Source organism: Pelodiscus sinensis, chromosome 6 (assembly GCF_049634645.1).
Source record: "Pelodiscus sinensis isolate JC-2024 chromosome 6, ASM4963464v1, whole genome shotgun sequence".
Taxonomy (NCBI): Eukaryota; Metazoa; Chordata; order Testudines; family Trionychidae; genus Pelodiscus; species Pelodiscus sinensis.
The window spans coordinates 80,024,780-80,042,154 of NC_134716.1; the positions used below are offsets into that span (position 1 = coordinate 80,024,780).

Genomic DNA, 17,375 nt, shown 5'->3' on the forward strand with positions numbered 1-17,375 from the left:
TTGGTCCCAGTACAGACTCCTGTGGGACACCACTAGTTACCTCTCTCCCTTCTGAAAACTTACCAGTTCTTCCTACCCTTTGTTTCCTACTTTTTAGACAGTTATCAATCCATGAGAGGACCTTCCCTCTTATCACATGACAACTTCCTTTACTTAAGAGCCTTTGGTGAGGAATCTTGTTACAGGCTTTCTGGAAATCTAAATACACTATATCTATTGGATCCCCCATGTCCAAATGCTTGTTAACCTCCTCAAAGAATTCTAGTAGATTAGTAAGGCATGATTTCCCTTTACAAAAACCAGGTTGACTTTTCTCCCAACAAATTTATGTTCATCAATGTGTGTGACAATTTTATTCTTTACTATACTTTCAAAATTTGCCCAGTTCTGATGTTAGGCTTACCAGTCTGTAATTTCCAGGATTACCTCTAGATCCTTTTTTAAATATTGGTGTCACTTTAGCTATCTTTCAGTCATTCGATATGGAAGCCAATTTAAAGGATAGGTTCCAAATCACAGTTAACAGTTCCACAATTTCATATCTGAGTTCTTTCAGAACATTTGGGTGAATGCCATCTAGTCCTGGTGACTTGCTATTGTTAAGTTTATCAATTTTTTCCACAGCCTACTCTAGGGATATCTCAGCCTGGGAGAATTCCTCCCATCTGTCACTTAACAAGAACGGCTCAGGGTCTGGAATCTTCCTAAAATCCTCAGCGGTGAAGACTGAAGCAAAGAATTCATTTAGTATCTCCACAATTACGTTATCATCCTTGAGTGCTCCTTTAGCACCTAGATCATCCCATGGCCCTACTGGTTATTTAACAAGCTTCTTGCTTCCAATGTACTTTAAAAAAATTGCTATTACTTTTGAGGTTTTGGTTAGCTGTTCTTCAGATTCCTTTTTGGCCTTCCTAATTATATTTTTACACTTCATTTGACAGAATTTATGCTTCTTTCTATTTTCCTCACTAGAATTTACTTCCACTTTTTAAACAATGCCTTTTTATCTCTCATTGCTTCTTTTACTTGGTTGCTAAGCCACAGTGGCACTTTTTTTGGTTCTCTTACCCTGTTTTTTAATTTGGGTTATACATTTAAGTTGAGCCTCTGTTATAGTGTCTTTGAAAAGTTTCCATGCCACTTGCAGGGATTTTACTTTTGGCACTGTACCTTTTTAATATATGTTTAACGAACCTCCTCATTTTTGCGTAGTTCTCCTTTCTGAAATTAAATGCCACAGCATTAAATGCCATAGGCTGCTGTGGTGTTTTTCCCACCATAGGGATGTTAAATTTAATTATATTATAGTCATTATTTCCAAATGGTCCAGCTAAAGTCACTTCTTAAACCAGATCCTCCACTCTACTTAGGACTAAATCAAGAACTGCCTCTCCTCTTGTGAATTCCAGAACCAGTTGGTCCAACAAGCAGTCATTAAAGGTGTCAAGAACGTTTCTCTCTGCATCCTGTCCTGAGGTGACATGTACCCAGTCAATATGGGAACATCTGAAATCCCCCATTATTATTGAGCTTTTTATTTTTATGGCCTCTCTAATCGCCCTGATTTGGTGAGATAGCAAGTGACTTCTACCAACTGACCTATGTCCCAAACTGGTTAAAGCTACCTCATATGATCAAGTGCCTCAGTTCCCATATATAGGCAGGTACATGTGTGTTCAACCCTCAGATCCAAAAAACACTTTCTTGTAGCCCTAGCTCCTGGTTTGTTCTAAGACTGGTAAGCAATTGGCTTAGTATATTTATTACCAGGGCTCAACAAATAGTGCAATCTACTCACCCATGGCGAGCGGATTGCAACCCTGAAGAGCCGGGCTTGGGCGATCTGCGCATGTGCAGATCGTGGGACAGCACGGCTGGCGAGCAAGGCTCGCCACGGTTCGGCGAGCCCTGTTTATTACTTTCTATAATCCCTTAGTGTATAGACTTATTTATGGTAGTTTCTATATTTGGTTTGGCATACCTATCTCCCAGTTTTAAATGGGGAAAATACGTTTGTACATAAGTGGTAGCTGGCACCAAAAATATATGACAATTTTGGCAACACCACAAACTGCACTAGTTTCTTCCCTTTCACCTCACTCAGCTCTAAAAAGGACCCCCTCCTACACAGACACACCCTAATTCCCTGATGCTTCATTGTTGTTTTTCAATCAGACCAAAGGAAGTTGGATCATGTATTAATGAGTCCCCAGCACTCATTTTCTCTCTGGATTAATCTAAATTTAACATTACTGCACATAGGAATCTGCTATTTCTGGGGCTCTCACTCATAGCTATACACAGAAAGGAGGGACTCAGCAGGATCCTCACCCCATTTCCCAACAAGGTTGCAATTGGAGACTTTGCACCAAATTCATAATAGCTTTGAAGTGGTGCAACCATGCTGAATTCAATGGAATTCCAGTTTTTATCAAGTGGCAAAATCAGCCTTAGGGAGAACATATTTCACAGAAAATTAATTAAAGTATAAAACTATTAAAATGTGTATCCACATTATTAGTGGAATTATTGGTGGGGCTTAGCCCCTAATTGTCAGCAATCCCTGTATCAAACTGATGTCTGAATTGCCTTGAGTCTTCAGCCTGAGGCCCATAGTCTATATTATTCCTGAGAGAGAGTTAAACTAATTCTGTAATTTCTCCATTTCATAGGAAATCAGCTTAGTATTATATTCAGTGAATATTTTGCTGCTATAACTGTCTCTGTTTTGCAAAACGGGTTTCCCTGCTATTTAAATTCATTCTTGATATTGGACCAAGATGTGGTGTATTATTACTAGAGAGGTGCCACACACACAATAGTTTCAGTGAAAAGCACGTTTTACCAGCCAAATGCCTGTTACCACAAGCTTCTGTGTATGTGTGTGTCTCATGCACTCCCATTTTGCATTATGTATCTATGGGCAGTTTTATTTCATCTTTTTCTTTTGGCTTCCATTATTCTAATTTTACATAGTAGGCAGATGTTCTGTCACTGAAACTTCCTTTATTCTCAGAAACATTTGTATTTTGATTTACTCCTCCTATATAGCCATAGATGTGACATGCACAGTACTTTTCACAAAATAGTTTGATTTGTGGCTTTAAGCTACATCCCATGGATAGGAAAGATGTAGAGGTGCAGCAACTAAGAAGGCACATTGCTTATGGAGTGCACACAGCAGAGGCTTCTGCTACACTGTTTTACAGGTTTTAACATGCACTGATTCTACATGCCAGGGCAGCTCTGTTGGAAAGTACAGAGGGTGTAGTAGGGTATGTTCCACTCCTAGTCCTAAGGGGTTGCTAGCACTGTTGCTAGCATTAGAATCTCAGGTCCTTGTGCACTGGGAATGCAAGGACTTAGGCTGATCCTAGTTCACTCAAATATGCATGAGTGAAGTGAAGGTGAATTGCACTGTTCTCGCCCAATGCAGAGCTAGTCAATATCTAGACTTAAATTAGGAGAATATACAATCTGAACCATGATATCCACTGGAGAAGGTCAATTTATCTGCTACTACCAGATTTCATTATTTTCTTATTATATAGTGATTTGCTCATCCTCAGTCTACAAGACACAGGTCAGTCTAAGGGTGTGTCTAGACTACAGAGTTTTGTCGACAAAAGTGGACTTTTGTCGACAAAACTATACCTGCGTCTACACTACTGCTGAGTTCTGTCGACATAATGTCGACAGAACTCAGCAGTTTTGTCGACGCTGGTAAACCTCATTTTACGAGGCATAACACCTTTTGTCGACAGAGTTCTGTCGACAGAAGGTGTTATTGCATGTAGGGTTGTGTCTAGACTACAGGGTTTGGTCGACAAAGCAGCTTGCTTTGTCGACAGAACTGAATGTGTCTAGACGCTCTTTGTCGACAGAAGTTTTGTCGACAGATACTGTTGACAAAACTTCTGTCGACAAAAGCCTGTAGTCTAGACGTACCCTAAGTAATACATTGACTACAGCTACCTAATAACAATAGTTGTATTATGAGAACTCACAGGCAATGCCTAGAAGTGCACAACAAAAAGCATACATGCAATTTCAGTTGGGGTTTCTAGGCTCTGCTGTACTACAAAGAATAATTATAGTTTGTGATTGTGCAAACTCAAATTGCCATGACTGAGCATCTTTTATGAATATGATTCTGTATGGTGTATTATGATAGCATCTAGAGGCCCCCCTCACTGAGCTAGGCACTGTACAAACATAGAGTAAGAGAGAGTCCTTGCCCTGAAGAGCTTACACGTTAATAGACAAGAGAGACAAAAGTCTGGGGTCGAGGTGGAGAGGAGGAAGCAAACAGTATTATCCTAAGTCTACAGTGGGGAACTGAGACATGGAGGTTCTCCAATAATATAGACACTTAATAGCATGTCCAATGTCATACAGGAGGCTGGTTGCAAAACCCGTAACTGAATCCAGACCTCCCGAGTCCTTACCACAAGTTTCATCCTTGTCATACCAAATCTAGACCATTTTCTAGAAAACAACTACTGGATTCTTGAGAATATACCATAATTGCACTGGAATACTAATACTAATTCTCATGACTTTTAAAATCATTTTAAAGATAGGCAGTTTGATCACCTTTAGTAGAGGATAATAAAACAAGTCACAAGTATTTTATTGAGTACTTTTTCTTTTAAAACATGGACATCATTAATACTGACTTTTAAACTCATTAGTCAGCCGTAACAAATAATTTGACTGACAAACTAACTTTGTCCTTCAATTTTACAAATTATTAGTTTATTTTAAATTGAACGTTACACTTTGGTCTTCTTGATAACGTAATTAGTGAATCACTGCACAATAGACACAAAACCTCTTATATTTTAATAGGTGACTCTAATGTCAACTATTCGCTTGGTAAATAAATTCCATAGTATAAAAGAATAGTAATATCTAACCTGTTGTGTAATGGTGTCCCAAGGCCCCTCCAGTAGACGAGCCTGGTAGCATTCATGAACACCTTCCCAAATTTCGTTCAGAGTTAAAGGTCTTCCATCTGTAAAAAGACACATGCGATACTCTATGATCCTGTATTAAATATGTAGATTGCTTCATGTAAAACCTGAAAAATATTGATAATTTGATCATCAAAACAAATAATTTGACAATCAAATCAAAAAAATAAAACTGGTCAAATTCTGTGTCAGTAATTCCCAAGTAGCACAGCTCAAACAGTGTATGCATTTAAAAGTAGCCCTAAAGTCTCTGCTGCTCAATTTCCCTACATGTAAAATGGACAGAATAATTTTGCTAACACACTATAAGGGAGCTGCAACACTATCTTATGTTTTATACAGTTGAACTCCTTGGACAAATGATAAAAATGCAAAATATTTTTATCATCAAATATTTTACAAATAAAAATAAATCATGACTGAGAAACAAAATTCTATCTATAGCCAAAAAGTTCATGCTTTTTAGTGTTCTACAGATTTCCCCCCCCCCCATATTCGTACATTATTTACTGTTATGAGCTAGATATTACCCGTAGTGTTAAAATAGAATTATTACAGAAGATTAGTGTCAACCACTTCAAAAACAAGCATGTCAGTATTTTGTCTCAATATTTGTTTTTGACAAATAGCAACAGAATATTTTGATTTATTTCCAATAAGCAGCTTCATCTTGGCATTTATCAGGTGTCAGAAAACCATTTTCCTCTAATAAATAGAGCTAATCTATTGAGATTTTCATGTCTGTAAAATGCACAGGATTTATTCATCCAATTAACAGTTGAGTGTCATGTTTAGGTACAAGTTAAAAACCTGCTACGTAGAGCCTCCGTTTTATCTTATTTTCTATAGAAAACTGTGGAAAGTTATGTCCTGACATAAGCAACGTACTTCAGTAGCATCAAAACATGTGACAAATTAAGCATTCAGTGAGCTAACAATATCCAATAACTATACTTTGAAACATGTGTCTGTGTTGTGATGACAGATAATTAGTCAATTAATCATCATGGTCAACAGTTGACATTAAGGAGAAGTTTGTTAATTTATGCTTCTTAAATCTGTTGTAACTTTGGAAGAATTAATGTCTTCTCTTAAATCACATCCTCTAGGCATCTAGTATAAGGCTACATGGCAACTTATTTTCCTCATTTTTCAGACAAATTGAAGGCACAAATTCAAAATTTAGGACAGTGATTCTCAAAGTGTGGGTTGGGACCCAGATCACAGGGAAAGTTTAGAGTTTCTGGAACCCAGGGCCAAAGCCAAAGCCTCTCTGTCCAAAGAGTGTGGATGGCAGGGCTCAAGTTACAAGCCACCTGCCTGGGACTGAATCTACTGGGCTACAACTTTGGTCCCCTCTTGCCCAGGGTGGCAGAGCTTGGGCAGACTCAACCTTCAGTTCCCCCTTCCTGTGATCAAGTAGTAATTTTTTTGTCAGAAGGGGGTTGTGGTACAATGAAGTTTACAGACTCCTGATCCAGGATATCATAGATTTGTGACATTCTAATGTAAGACTTTAAAACACATCTAGGTTTCTACATTGTACTCCCACCGTGGTAGCTGTGATTTATAACACCTGAGCTCCTTGAGATCCAAAAAAATCACTGAACAGATTACTCTGATTTTAAATGGATTTACTCCACTTTAGTATTATGGAGGCACTGGTTAAATATCCATAGCCAAGAATGAGCTGAGTTTTGAACTTAAAGCGGGAATCCAACCACTTTATGTATAAAAATACAGCATATTCTCCCAAAACTACAGCACTTATTCTTTGAGTTATAGAATGAATTTTCTAAGAAATTGTAAATCCATTATCTTAAATTGAATTAAAATTAATTTTAAAATGTGTCCTTTAAAAATTCAGCAGCAAATGTCAGACATGATTTGGCTCAAAAGATCTCAGTGATGAAAAAAATAGACTCTTCAAACTTCCCACATAATTAACTCACTGAAGTCTTGTGAACAGACTACATCTGAAGAATATTTTGTAGGATTAATGGTCATACTTTGTCATTATTCTACCTAACTGAAAGTTTTTTCTTTAGCAGAGACTAAAGAATAACATTCTACTTCAGAGAATTCCAACCAAGAAATGTAGTCTTTCAAATGGTTGCCATCTCCTATTGCTGGAACTGAAGCCAGAGGCTGCCCTTGGGCTCAGATGGCCACTTCCTCCATTAACCTTCACTTACTGTATTCCTCTCTACCTACTGACAGCATACAGGGCCACTGTCTTCCCCAGTTCATCTGAATTGCCACTGGGAACATTAGGAGGCAGCTCTTTTGAAAGTGAACATCTAAACAGAGGGAAGCCTATGGCTTCACTCCCTGATAAAAGGAGATAGTGGACATGTGGAAATAAAAACTTGCAATAATGAAGAATAATGTAAAAATTACCACGAATTCTAAATTTTTATTTTCAAAAACTGAGTTTATTCTGGACAACAAACACTAAAATACCTTAATCATAAATATATAGGGTGTTTCATAACTTCTCTACAGGGCAGCATGGTTTCAATAACCAACCCGTGCATTTCTGTACTTTAGTATATTTTGATTTACATTTAACCTTAACTCTAAATTTCCTGCATTGTTTGTAACAATTACACTATCTCGAACATATTTTATTCTAAATTACTCTTACCTTTAACTCCATTTTAATGTAGTTTGTCTGGGAACTGATAAAGATGGCATAGCTGCAGCTAGCCATTATTTTCCCCTTAAGCTGCTACCCTGCTCTTCAAGTTCTCTAGACCCTATGACTGACAACAATCAAACATTTAGCAACCTTACCACAAATTCCTGCAGCCCAGCTAGATCTCACACAGTCAACTAGGCAGCAGCAGTAGCCTGTAACTGTTGCTGATAACTACAAGGGACAGTGTGACAGCTTTATCTCTTCTGTCCCCATGCCTCATGCTGAATCGGAGCAGGGAAGGTGCAGCCATAAAAAGGAGATGATGGCAGCTGGAGCAGCAGGTACAGGAAAGTGGAGGGGAGAGAAGGTGAAGACCCCATTTCTGGCCTCAGGCTCATCCAGCATACATTCACCTTCCCACCCTGCCACTGCAGACACATTTTGTGCAGCTCCACTGCCTTTGGTTTGAGCAGAGTATGTTGACTACAAGTGGAAATCTGTAGTTTATTTTGGTTCATAATCTGGAGCACCTGAGAGTTACTGCTAAAGAAGCACTAACCAATACATCCACAATAGGGGAGACTCTGAATACAGACTTTGACACTTACACAAAGAATGATGGGAAAGCTATTTTGAGAAATACCCAAACAGGAAATGTTTGATTTAGCACAGTCTAAAAGAGGAAGGGGGGAAGAGGTGGGAATGAGGAACTCCTGAATATTACTCATTATTGCCACTAATTCATGGACAAATCAATTTACCAGACTAGGTAAGTGAATCTAGATAGACACAAGCAGCAGCAATTGGTATCAAGCTTCTTTTAAAAAAAAAAAGATAGAGGCCTTATTAATCAGAGCCTCACATCTTCACATTTTACTTCTCTATAAAATGGGTATAATCAAATTTTGTTGAGAATTGGGATTATACGTTCCAAAACGCCAAGACTCAGGAACACCCAGAAAGCAATAGAGAGCCCCCCTTCTTGGCACTGAACGTTTGGAAACAAGACAATGTAAGCACTGTGCAGTTCCAACTGCTACAACTTCTTCCTTTCTACAGAAAAGTTGCTGCAGGTGTAAAAATCTTGGCTCCATTCCCAGAGAGCTGTACTGGGGTTCTCCCAAGTTTCTGTCATGTATTTTTTTCCTTGTAGTTTAGTTAATTAAGGGTTTTAATTTATTACACTTCTAATTAAAGTTTTGTTTTCTTGTTTGGCTTAGTTTGACCTCACACTTGGCACCAGAAGCATCATGGCTAAGTTGTCTCTCAGAGAGCCAGAGAACAAGACCCTGTTCGTGGAACCGATGTGTGTTGTCTCAGGAGGCTCACTACCCTGAGTGGTATTCAGTGCCCTGAGTATTTACACTCCAGCCCCAAAGCCAGCACCAAGCTTAAATTGCTGCAAAGGCAGTTTAGGTTGGACATTAGGAAAAACTTGCCTAGGGAGACTGTACAATCCCCATCATTAGGGGTTTTTAAGAGTAGGTTAGACAAACACCTGTTCGGGTGGTCTAGATAATACTTAGTCCTGCCTTGAGTGGAGACGGTGTCGGAGGGAATCAGCTTTTAAGAGGCAGCAAGGGGGGAGAGGAAGCGTTTAGCTGAGTAATGACTCGACTATCCAAGAAGCCTATGCTTACTGGTAGTCGACCAGTCATTTACATCCCTACTAGGCATTACATTTAGTCATTATTTGCAGATGATGTTTTTTGTCCTCACTAAGGCATAAAGGTACATTGACCTCAAATGCTACAAAAAGTCTAGATCGCTTCCCTAAATATTTTTATTCTGTGCAAATGCACCTTCAAAGTCCTTCTGATGTGGAATTTAATTTGGATGAGGAAGAGATTTCAGGAAGAATTCCAAGAGACAGTTTCAGATAGGTATAAAATTTGTATGAAGATACTGAACAACTTTGACTCCATGGAACACACTGAAGGGAGGCCTTATTAATGCCTGCAGCTCATTCATATGTGAGTTAAAGCCAGACAAAGATGTTGCCACTGACCATAAGGCACTCAAAGTTGCCATCTGAGAATAGTGGAGGATTTAAGTGGAAAAGTACCAGCAGCAATTTCTTGGGAGCCTTTTTTCCTTACAGGTGTATCTAGAGACTGACTGGCTAACTCACTTCTAGATGGAATTTTATACAACAGGAGAAATGAAGGATTTAATGTTCTAGAACAGTTTTTTTTAATAGTCTGCCTAATAAGGTGCTGACTTGGGTGTGCTGGCACCAGTCATTTTTATAACACAATGTGAGGAAGTGTTCTTGAATATTGTAAAAGCTGTTTAGTTTGGTTGAACAGAAAAATTAAAATTTCCTAGGCTGGCCTACAGATCTAATCATATCTTAAAACATTGCAGTGTGGAATCTGAGTTTAGGATTCCAGTTTATCCTTTGCTGTGTGAGCATAATGATCAAAGTCCGTGGGTTACATCTCACATCTATCTCTTGCAACCCACCCTCATCAATGTAAAGGGAGATACAAACAGGCTTGAATGGAAACCATGCACAGCCCAACTACTCCAGAGAATCCTAGCAATGCAGGATATGTGAAATGTACTATATCAAAAAAGGGAGAAATGAAAGATCCTGGGGAACCACAGAGGAGAGAGAATAATTTTCTAACAATGATTCTAACACAAGGAATTTCCTAAATATTTCCAACACAGAGACAGAGAGAGAGAGAGAGAGAGAGAGAGAGAGAACTCCACCCACCACCTAATCTATATGCAATAACAACAATTTACACAGTGCCGCTGATGTATGTCTCAGTGTGGGGTGTTCTCCCACCTACTCAGCAAATGGAAGAACTGAACAATAGTGACTGTCAGAAGAAAAAGGGGCAAAGGGTTACTGAGGAAAGAATAGTAACATTGTGATGAAAAGGCAAAAATATCAGAACATTTCCTGGGCTTGTTTTCAGGTGAGCGCAAGGCAAAGCAAAACAGAACGCTTACTCAGATGTCTGACATACATAGTGATCTACAGATTCTGAAAAACACCATGTTTGGGATTTTGGATAGCACTACGCAGGTAGAAAGTAGATAATTTGTATCAAAGGAAGGATTTCCAATATCTAGACAACTGTGCTATACAGAATGAAAATAACAGATTTAGTACTAATTGAATATGCTCCTGGAAAAAAAGAGGTGGATGCTAGTATCTGTATCCTCCTCTCACACCAGACATCAAATGAAAAATGTTAATAAGGATATAAAGAGACTCCAAATGACACCGACATTCTCAAAAAACCCATAATTTTCCACTGTGAAAGATTCCCAAGAAGTGTGTTAAAAACATAATTATACTTGTAGGAACAATTACAGTTCTGTACTGCAAGGGGAGCTGTTGGCACATTGTACTAAGATTGTGCATTAGCTCATCCACCAGCTTCTGTAATATCCACTTCCAGCTATAAGGAGTCATGTTTCAACACCTCCGATTCCCTGATGCTGACAAGCTAAACAACTTGTTTTGTCTCTGGGAGCTCTTCTCTGGTGATTAACTGCTTATATTGAATACTAATTATATGAAAGTACAGTATTATAGAAATACTATTTAGTCTACCTGCAGCATCACCATTCTCTTGCATAGAAAAGATATACTGTTAATTAACTAAAACCAAGAAGATGACATTTTTCAGCACCACAAATAAATTAATCAGCCTCTTGGTATGTTATTTCAAGACAGCAAAAGTTACTGACTAGCAAGAGTTCCTTTATCTTGGTGCTTGCACAAGAAGTTTAATGACAGATTACTGAACATTTGTAAAATGTTTGTTACAATCCTCATAATGAATTTGCAACATAAAATGTGTGAGAATTTGTGATCTGGTGGTGGTGGTGGTGGTGGTTACAGAAACTGAACTGTATCCCCACTTCACAAGTTGAGCATTTACCCCAAATTATTAGTTCTTAGAAACTGCACCTCAAACTAAAAATCTTTTCCCCAGTGAGTCTGAGAATTTGATTTTCAATTTTAAATCTAATGTGCTTGTTAAAACACTAACACTGCAAAATTAGAAGTGATTAAAAATATAAAGTGATTAATTCTAACAAACACATTAAAAGCAGCTTAAGCAACTTTTTAATTAAAACGAAAAATATCATTGGCAATATTCAGGTACCTTCAAGATAAAATTCAGGGATCATTCAAAACACATAATCTACTCATGCTGCCATGTGGGAAACCAAGTTCAAAAATTACCTTAAGATTTCAACTCCTCAATTCCAAGTGCATTGTCTTTGGGAAGAGGAGAGGAGCATAGACAGTGCTGCAGTATGATCACTCTATGCTTGTTGATTAAATAAGTGTGACTAATAGTGGCCTTGAAGAGCGGTAGTGTGTTCCACTTTCATGACGGGAATGAGAGTGAAATCACAGGGTAGTAGCAACTGGGCAAAGGGTGACAAGATGTATACATTAGGGAGAAAATAAACTATTTTATTGATTTCAGTCATTTTCAGCAATGTTTTAAAACTGTTTCTTTTAGTACAAGTTGATTTTACGTTCAATATTTGGTATTTTTTAAAAGCTGTTTAAATTAGAAAGACAACATACAGGAAAATTTTGACCTAATCATTGTGGATCAAATTCAGCTCTGAAATAAACAGGTGCAACTCAGCTAAAGTTACTGCAGTATGCATGGCTGAATTTGATGCTGTAGCTTTAAGTCTGTGTGTTCATTTAAAGAAATCAAAAAGAAAAATGGCCAGCAGGTTTCGTCAACCATGGGCATGATGCCAGGAGTCTAAAGTTCAGACTTCTTCAGGCTGAGATGATATCATCTACTCCAAGGTCCTGAGGCTCACAGTGTCTGGAGTATCAGAAAATTTACTAGTTAACACCCCCATCTCATATTTTTTAATATTAAACATGATCATTGTACTGAAGTGGAGTACAAAAAGCTGTGTTTCAAAGATTCTACTTCATTCCTGCATATTTTTTATTTTACAATGAGTTTAATGTATAACAAGTCTTACCTAAAAAGCATGCCCTAAAATAAAGCACAGGTACTTGGTAGCTACTAGAATACAAGACATGATACTCATAGCGAATCACTTCTGATGTTGCAGAGACTCCAGCTACTTGAGAATCATCCAGGGCTTCCTAAAACAACAAACATTAACACAGTACTTTAATAAAATGTGGGCTTTCAGTGAGGAGAAAATATGTGTTACCATTATAGTCATTAATTTAATAAATATAAGATCTTACGGAACACTCATCAATTGACTACTAAGAAAATAATAGTAAGACTAGAAAGAAAAATACTAATGCGCAATTTTGTAAAGATTTACCTACATGCTTCAATTCACTTACTGTGAGGAGCACAGACATAGTTAAATTCATCTGTAAACCTTTGCAAGACTGTGACCTTAATCAATCCAGATTGCTTTTGAGAGACAAAGAATCATACGAACAAGCAACTCTGGAAAATGTTTATCATAATACTTTTTAGCAATATGTTAGCTACAGCAGCTACTCCCTTCGTAACCTGCTACTGTTGAAGAATATCCTACCAACTGAAGGTGAAGTTATAACAGATCCCCAAAGAATCTGCAGGTTTAACAAAAAGAAGTATTTCTACACACAATGCACAGTCAACCTGTGGAATTCTTTGCCTAAGGATATTGTGAAGTCTAGGGCTACGTCTACATTGGCAAGATTTTGAGCAAATAGACTCATAGACTTTAAGGTCAGAAGGGACCATTATGATCATCTAGTCTGACCCCCTGCACAGTACAGGACACAGAATCTCACCCACCCCTCCTAGAATAATCCTCTCACCTATATCTCAGATATTGAAGCCTTCAAATACTTTGAAGACCCCATGATGCAGAGAATACTCCAGCTGTGATCTGTACCATGCTACAGATGAAGGCGAAAAACGCAAGAGTTTTTGTGTTAGAGTATTTGAGTAAGAGAACGTCTACACTGGCATGTGCCTTTGGGCAAAAGATGTGCTTTTGCACAAGAGCATCCATGCCAGTGTAGATGCTCTCTTGCGCAAGAAAGCTCCGATAGCCATTTTAAACATCGGGCTTTCTTGCGCAAGAAATTGATGTTGCCTGTCTACACTGGCCTCTTGCGCAAGAACAGTTGCGCAAAAAGGCTTATCCCTGAGCGGGAGCATCAGAGTATTTGCGCAAGAAGCACTGATTTTATACATTAGAACGTCAGTGTTCTTGCGCAAGTACTCGCGGCCAGTGTAGACAGGTGGCAAGATTTTGCGCAAAAGCAGCTGCTTTTGCACAAAATCTTGCCAATGCAGACATAGCCTAGGGGTACGTCTATATTGCAACATTATTTCAAAATAACTAGCCCTATTCCGAAATAACTTGGTCCAGGTCTACATAGCAGGCAGTTATTTCCAAGTAGTGTCAAAATGCTGTCAAGCTGGAGGATTTCTTACTCCGACTCCCGTAACCCTCGTTGTACGAGGAATAGGGGAAGTCAGAGGAAGAGTGCTCTATTTCTAAATAAGTGGTGTGTAGACACTCCCTATTTTGAAATAAGCTATTTTGAAATAAGATATGCAATTGAAGTAGCTCAATTTGCTTAGCTTATTTCAAGTTAAGCCCTGCACTGTAGACACACCCTAAGACTGTAACAGGGTTCAAAAAGGAACTAACTAGATAAATTAATGGAAGATAGGTCCATCAATGGCCATTAGCCAAGATGCGTAGGAATAAAGTCCCTAGCCTCTGCTTTGCCAGAAGCAAGGAATGAGAAATGGGGGGTGGATTACTTGATGATTACTGTTCTGTTCACTCCCTCTGAATGCACCTGGCATTGACCACTGTCTGAAGACAGGATACTAGGATGGGTGGATTTTTGGTCTGACCCAATATGGCTGTTTAAGTTTTTACTTTCCAAAGGATTATATATTTTATGAAGAAAATTCCAAGTTATATTTAATAAGAACTTTTTTGCAAGAGATTGTGTTGGTTAATAACACTTCTGAAGTTGAGACAATTTCCCCCCCTCTTACTATATGCTGCTAAATTCAACTTCAACTATAGATTAGACTCTACCTCTTCTGGTTTTTTTAGTAGAGGCATTCTGATACATTCCCAGAATCTCCCAATTACCAATTTATTTTTTTTACCTTGTTTTAACCAATGTATGAACATAAGACAGTTTTTAAAAGGTCCTGAGCATGCATAGTTCTGCCTGACTTTACAACCAATTGAGGAAGTTTATGCCTCTGAAAATTAGACCATTAACTTTTTAACCATTTTAAATAAGCTAATTAGATATACTGAAACAAATTTTCCACGAAAACATAACTGAATATGTCCACAAAATATATGGACACTTGTTGAGCCTTCAAAACTCTTAATTTGCATATACAAACTGAATAACTATATGTCCCCAAAAGGTAGGTGTACATGCACAAATATGGATTTTGTGGGTATACTGGTACCAACCAATGTGAATATTTAGGTCTTTGCCCAAGCAAATTGCTAAAGACTGAAACCAACATTTTTAATCCTCAAGTTGTTACAAAGTATAGGAGTTAGAGCTATTTTGTATTTTTCTTAGATCCTTAACTCACCTTCATGCTTTCTCTGCCATGAATCAATTCATGAGGGAGATGCAAGAACTGGCAAACCATAAGAATAACCATAAGTACCAACCATGAGAATAACCATAGAGAGCATACTCTTTTTTTGGAAAGCTTGTGTAAGTTGATTTCATCCAAATAGTATTTTAGACAATCAGGTGTTGCTGATGAACAAGTGTACAAGATGGTGACTAGAAGTCCCAGATTTTGGATAGCCACATACCAGTAGAGTTGGAAATAAACATAATTTTAAAATTTGAATTAAGATACTTAAAAATCATACCAGGTACAGATCTGTATGCTTATCCAGGTCACATATAATAAAGACACACTTTCCCCCTTCCCTTTACAGCAATCCCAGATCAGATATGATATTGGGAGCTATTACTATGTAAAAGATCTTTTGTGGAAGAAAGGTTGGCATTACTTTTGCCTAGTAAACTGATAGTTCTTTAAACTAGATATATTTTCTGGGATAGTGCTTTTGATGCCGAGAATAATTGGGGGGGGGGGGGAGGAAATGAAGAACAATCAGCCCAAATCCCCTTAAACTTAGAGGCCCTTTGGATTCAGATCTGAACCCAGCCTCAAATTGCATGTCTTAAGAAAATCTCTTCTTAAAGCAAAACTTTAAATGATTCTTTGTGAAAACATTCATGTTTGGTGCATTTTTATATTAGTTTAAGTACTATTTGGCCATTAGATAACCTTGCTCTGAAACAACATTGTGTAAGTATGAAGTACTTGCTGAGTCACTTTTTATTGGCAGTGCAGTATAATACCAATGAGAGTTCCAATGCTGACATAAGTTTTTAAATATCATTATTCTATAGCCCTGTACATGCATGCACAATCTCGTGTGAGTGAAAAATAATTCACACCATTTTAGTCATTTAACCTCATAGTGATTTTTAATTTAGAACAATTTTTTAAACTAGATTTTAAAAAGTCACGCTCTCTTTCACCCAAAAGCACATGGAGAAATAAGTAATATATTTACAAAAAAGCTATGTTCCACAATCTGAGTTCTGCAAAACAGGGCTCATAAACATAGTGCTAACTTGGAAGTTGTGATTTAAGAAATGAACAGTCTGTCATTAAAAATTCTGCTTCTGGGGATTGCAGAGAGTTCAGGGTTTGAGCAACTTCTGAAGAGAAACCATAATTTTCTGGTGATGAACTGGATTAGGGTATAGAAAAGTGAAGAAGTGAGAAGCTCTTCCTGATAACCCAATTCCTCAAGAGGGAGGAGACAGACTACAAAAAAATCTCCCTTGAGAACCCCTGGTACTACTGGAGGGAAGTTAGATTATGAGCTACCTCTATAAAGATCCTGCTTCTTAAGAGACAGAGCTATTTCATCCATCAGTAGCATCCCCAGACTCAGTACAGCTCTGGATACAGTTAGGAACAAGAAAGAGCAGGTTGTACAAGCAGCCTTGTCCTGGTGTTTTAGGGAGCTGGAGGTTAAGTATTTCCACTCATGAACTTTATCATTGTGTATTACTCTGTCTTTTTGCTTTTAAATGGTACTTTGGGTTCTGTCTGAAACAGGGCATTCAAAAGCTTATGAAAGACAAAAAAACCCTCCCTTCTCTGCCCTGCTAACAAGATGGAATTTGGTCTAGTAAACAAAGCTTCTATAATTAAAAATATAGTTTTTGATATTCAGCTCTTTTTGTATGCCATATATATAGTGACAAGTAGAAGCACTGTTCTTGTCTGTACAGTATACATTCATGGACACCTGAATCCTTCTTACAGGTACTTCTAATCCCTTTTCATTTTGGTAAACAGCAGTGGCAGGACATGTCACATAAAAAGATACAATTCTGATGTGTAATCCTGTACTTTACAGTCTCTATAAGGGTGATTCATGGAATTTAACATGGGAAAGTAAATTCTGTAGCCTACAAGTACTGACAGTGTCTCTTTAGCAGGTGAGTTGAGCCTTTGCTAAAGTACTGTTCTAGAATAAAATGAGCTGGTTGTCCATGACTGAATAGAACTCTCAAAGACTAACACAATATTACGTTGGTCCAACAGAAGGTAAGTCTGAGGTATTTTTAAACAATGGCCATCAGGTTTTTTGCATAATCACTAGCAGAATCATAAACAATAGAAGGTTTAACTAATATATAAAAATAAAACTCAAGGTATTTTCACTTGACATGTAAT

The 17,375-nt window shown here is 37.9% G+C and overlaps 1 protein-coding gene across 2 annotated transcripts in view; it reads right to left on the reverse strand.

Annotated features, from left to right (window-relative positions):
• ATG10 (autophagy related 10) overlaps positions 1–17,375 on the reverse strand; it is a 150,973-nt gene that overhangs the window by 38,670 nt on the left and 94,928 nt on the right. For both annotated transcript variants that reach the window (XM_075932200.1, XM_075932201.1), the window contains exons 4-5: positions 12,610–12,736; positions 4,923–5,020 (exon numbers count right to left, since the gene is read on the reverse strand). In XM_075932200.1, the coding sequence (XP_075788315.1) occupies positions 4,923–5,020; positions 12,610–12,736 (225 nt within the window). The remainder of the gene's footprint in view (positions 1–4,922; positions 5,021–12,609; positions 12,737–17,375) is intronic.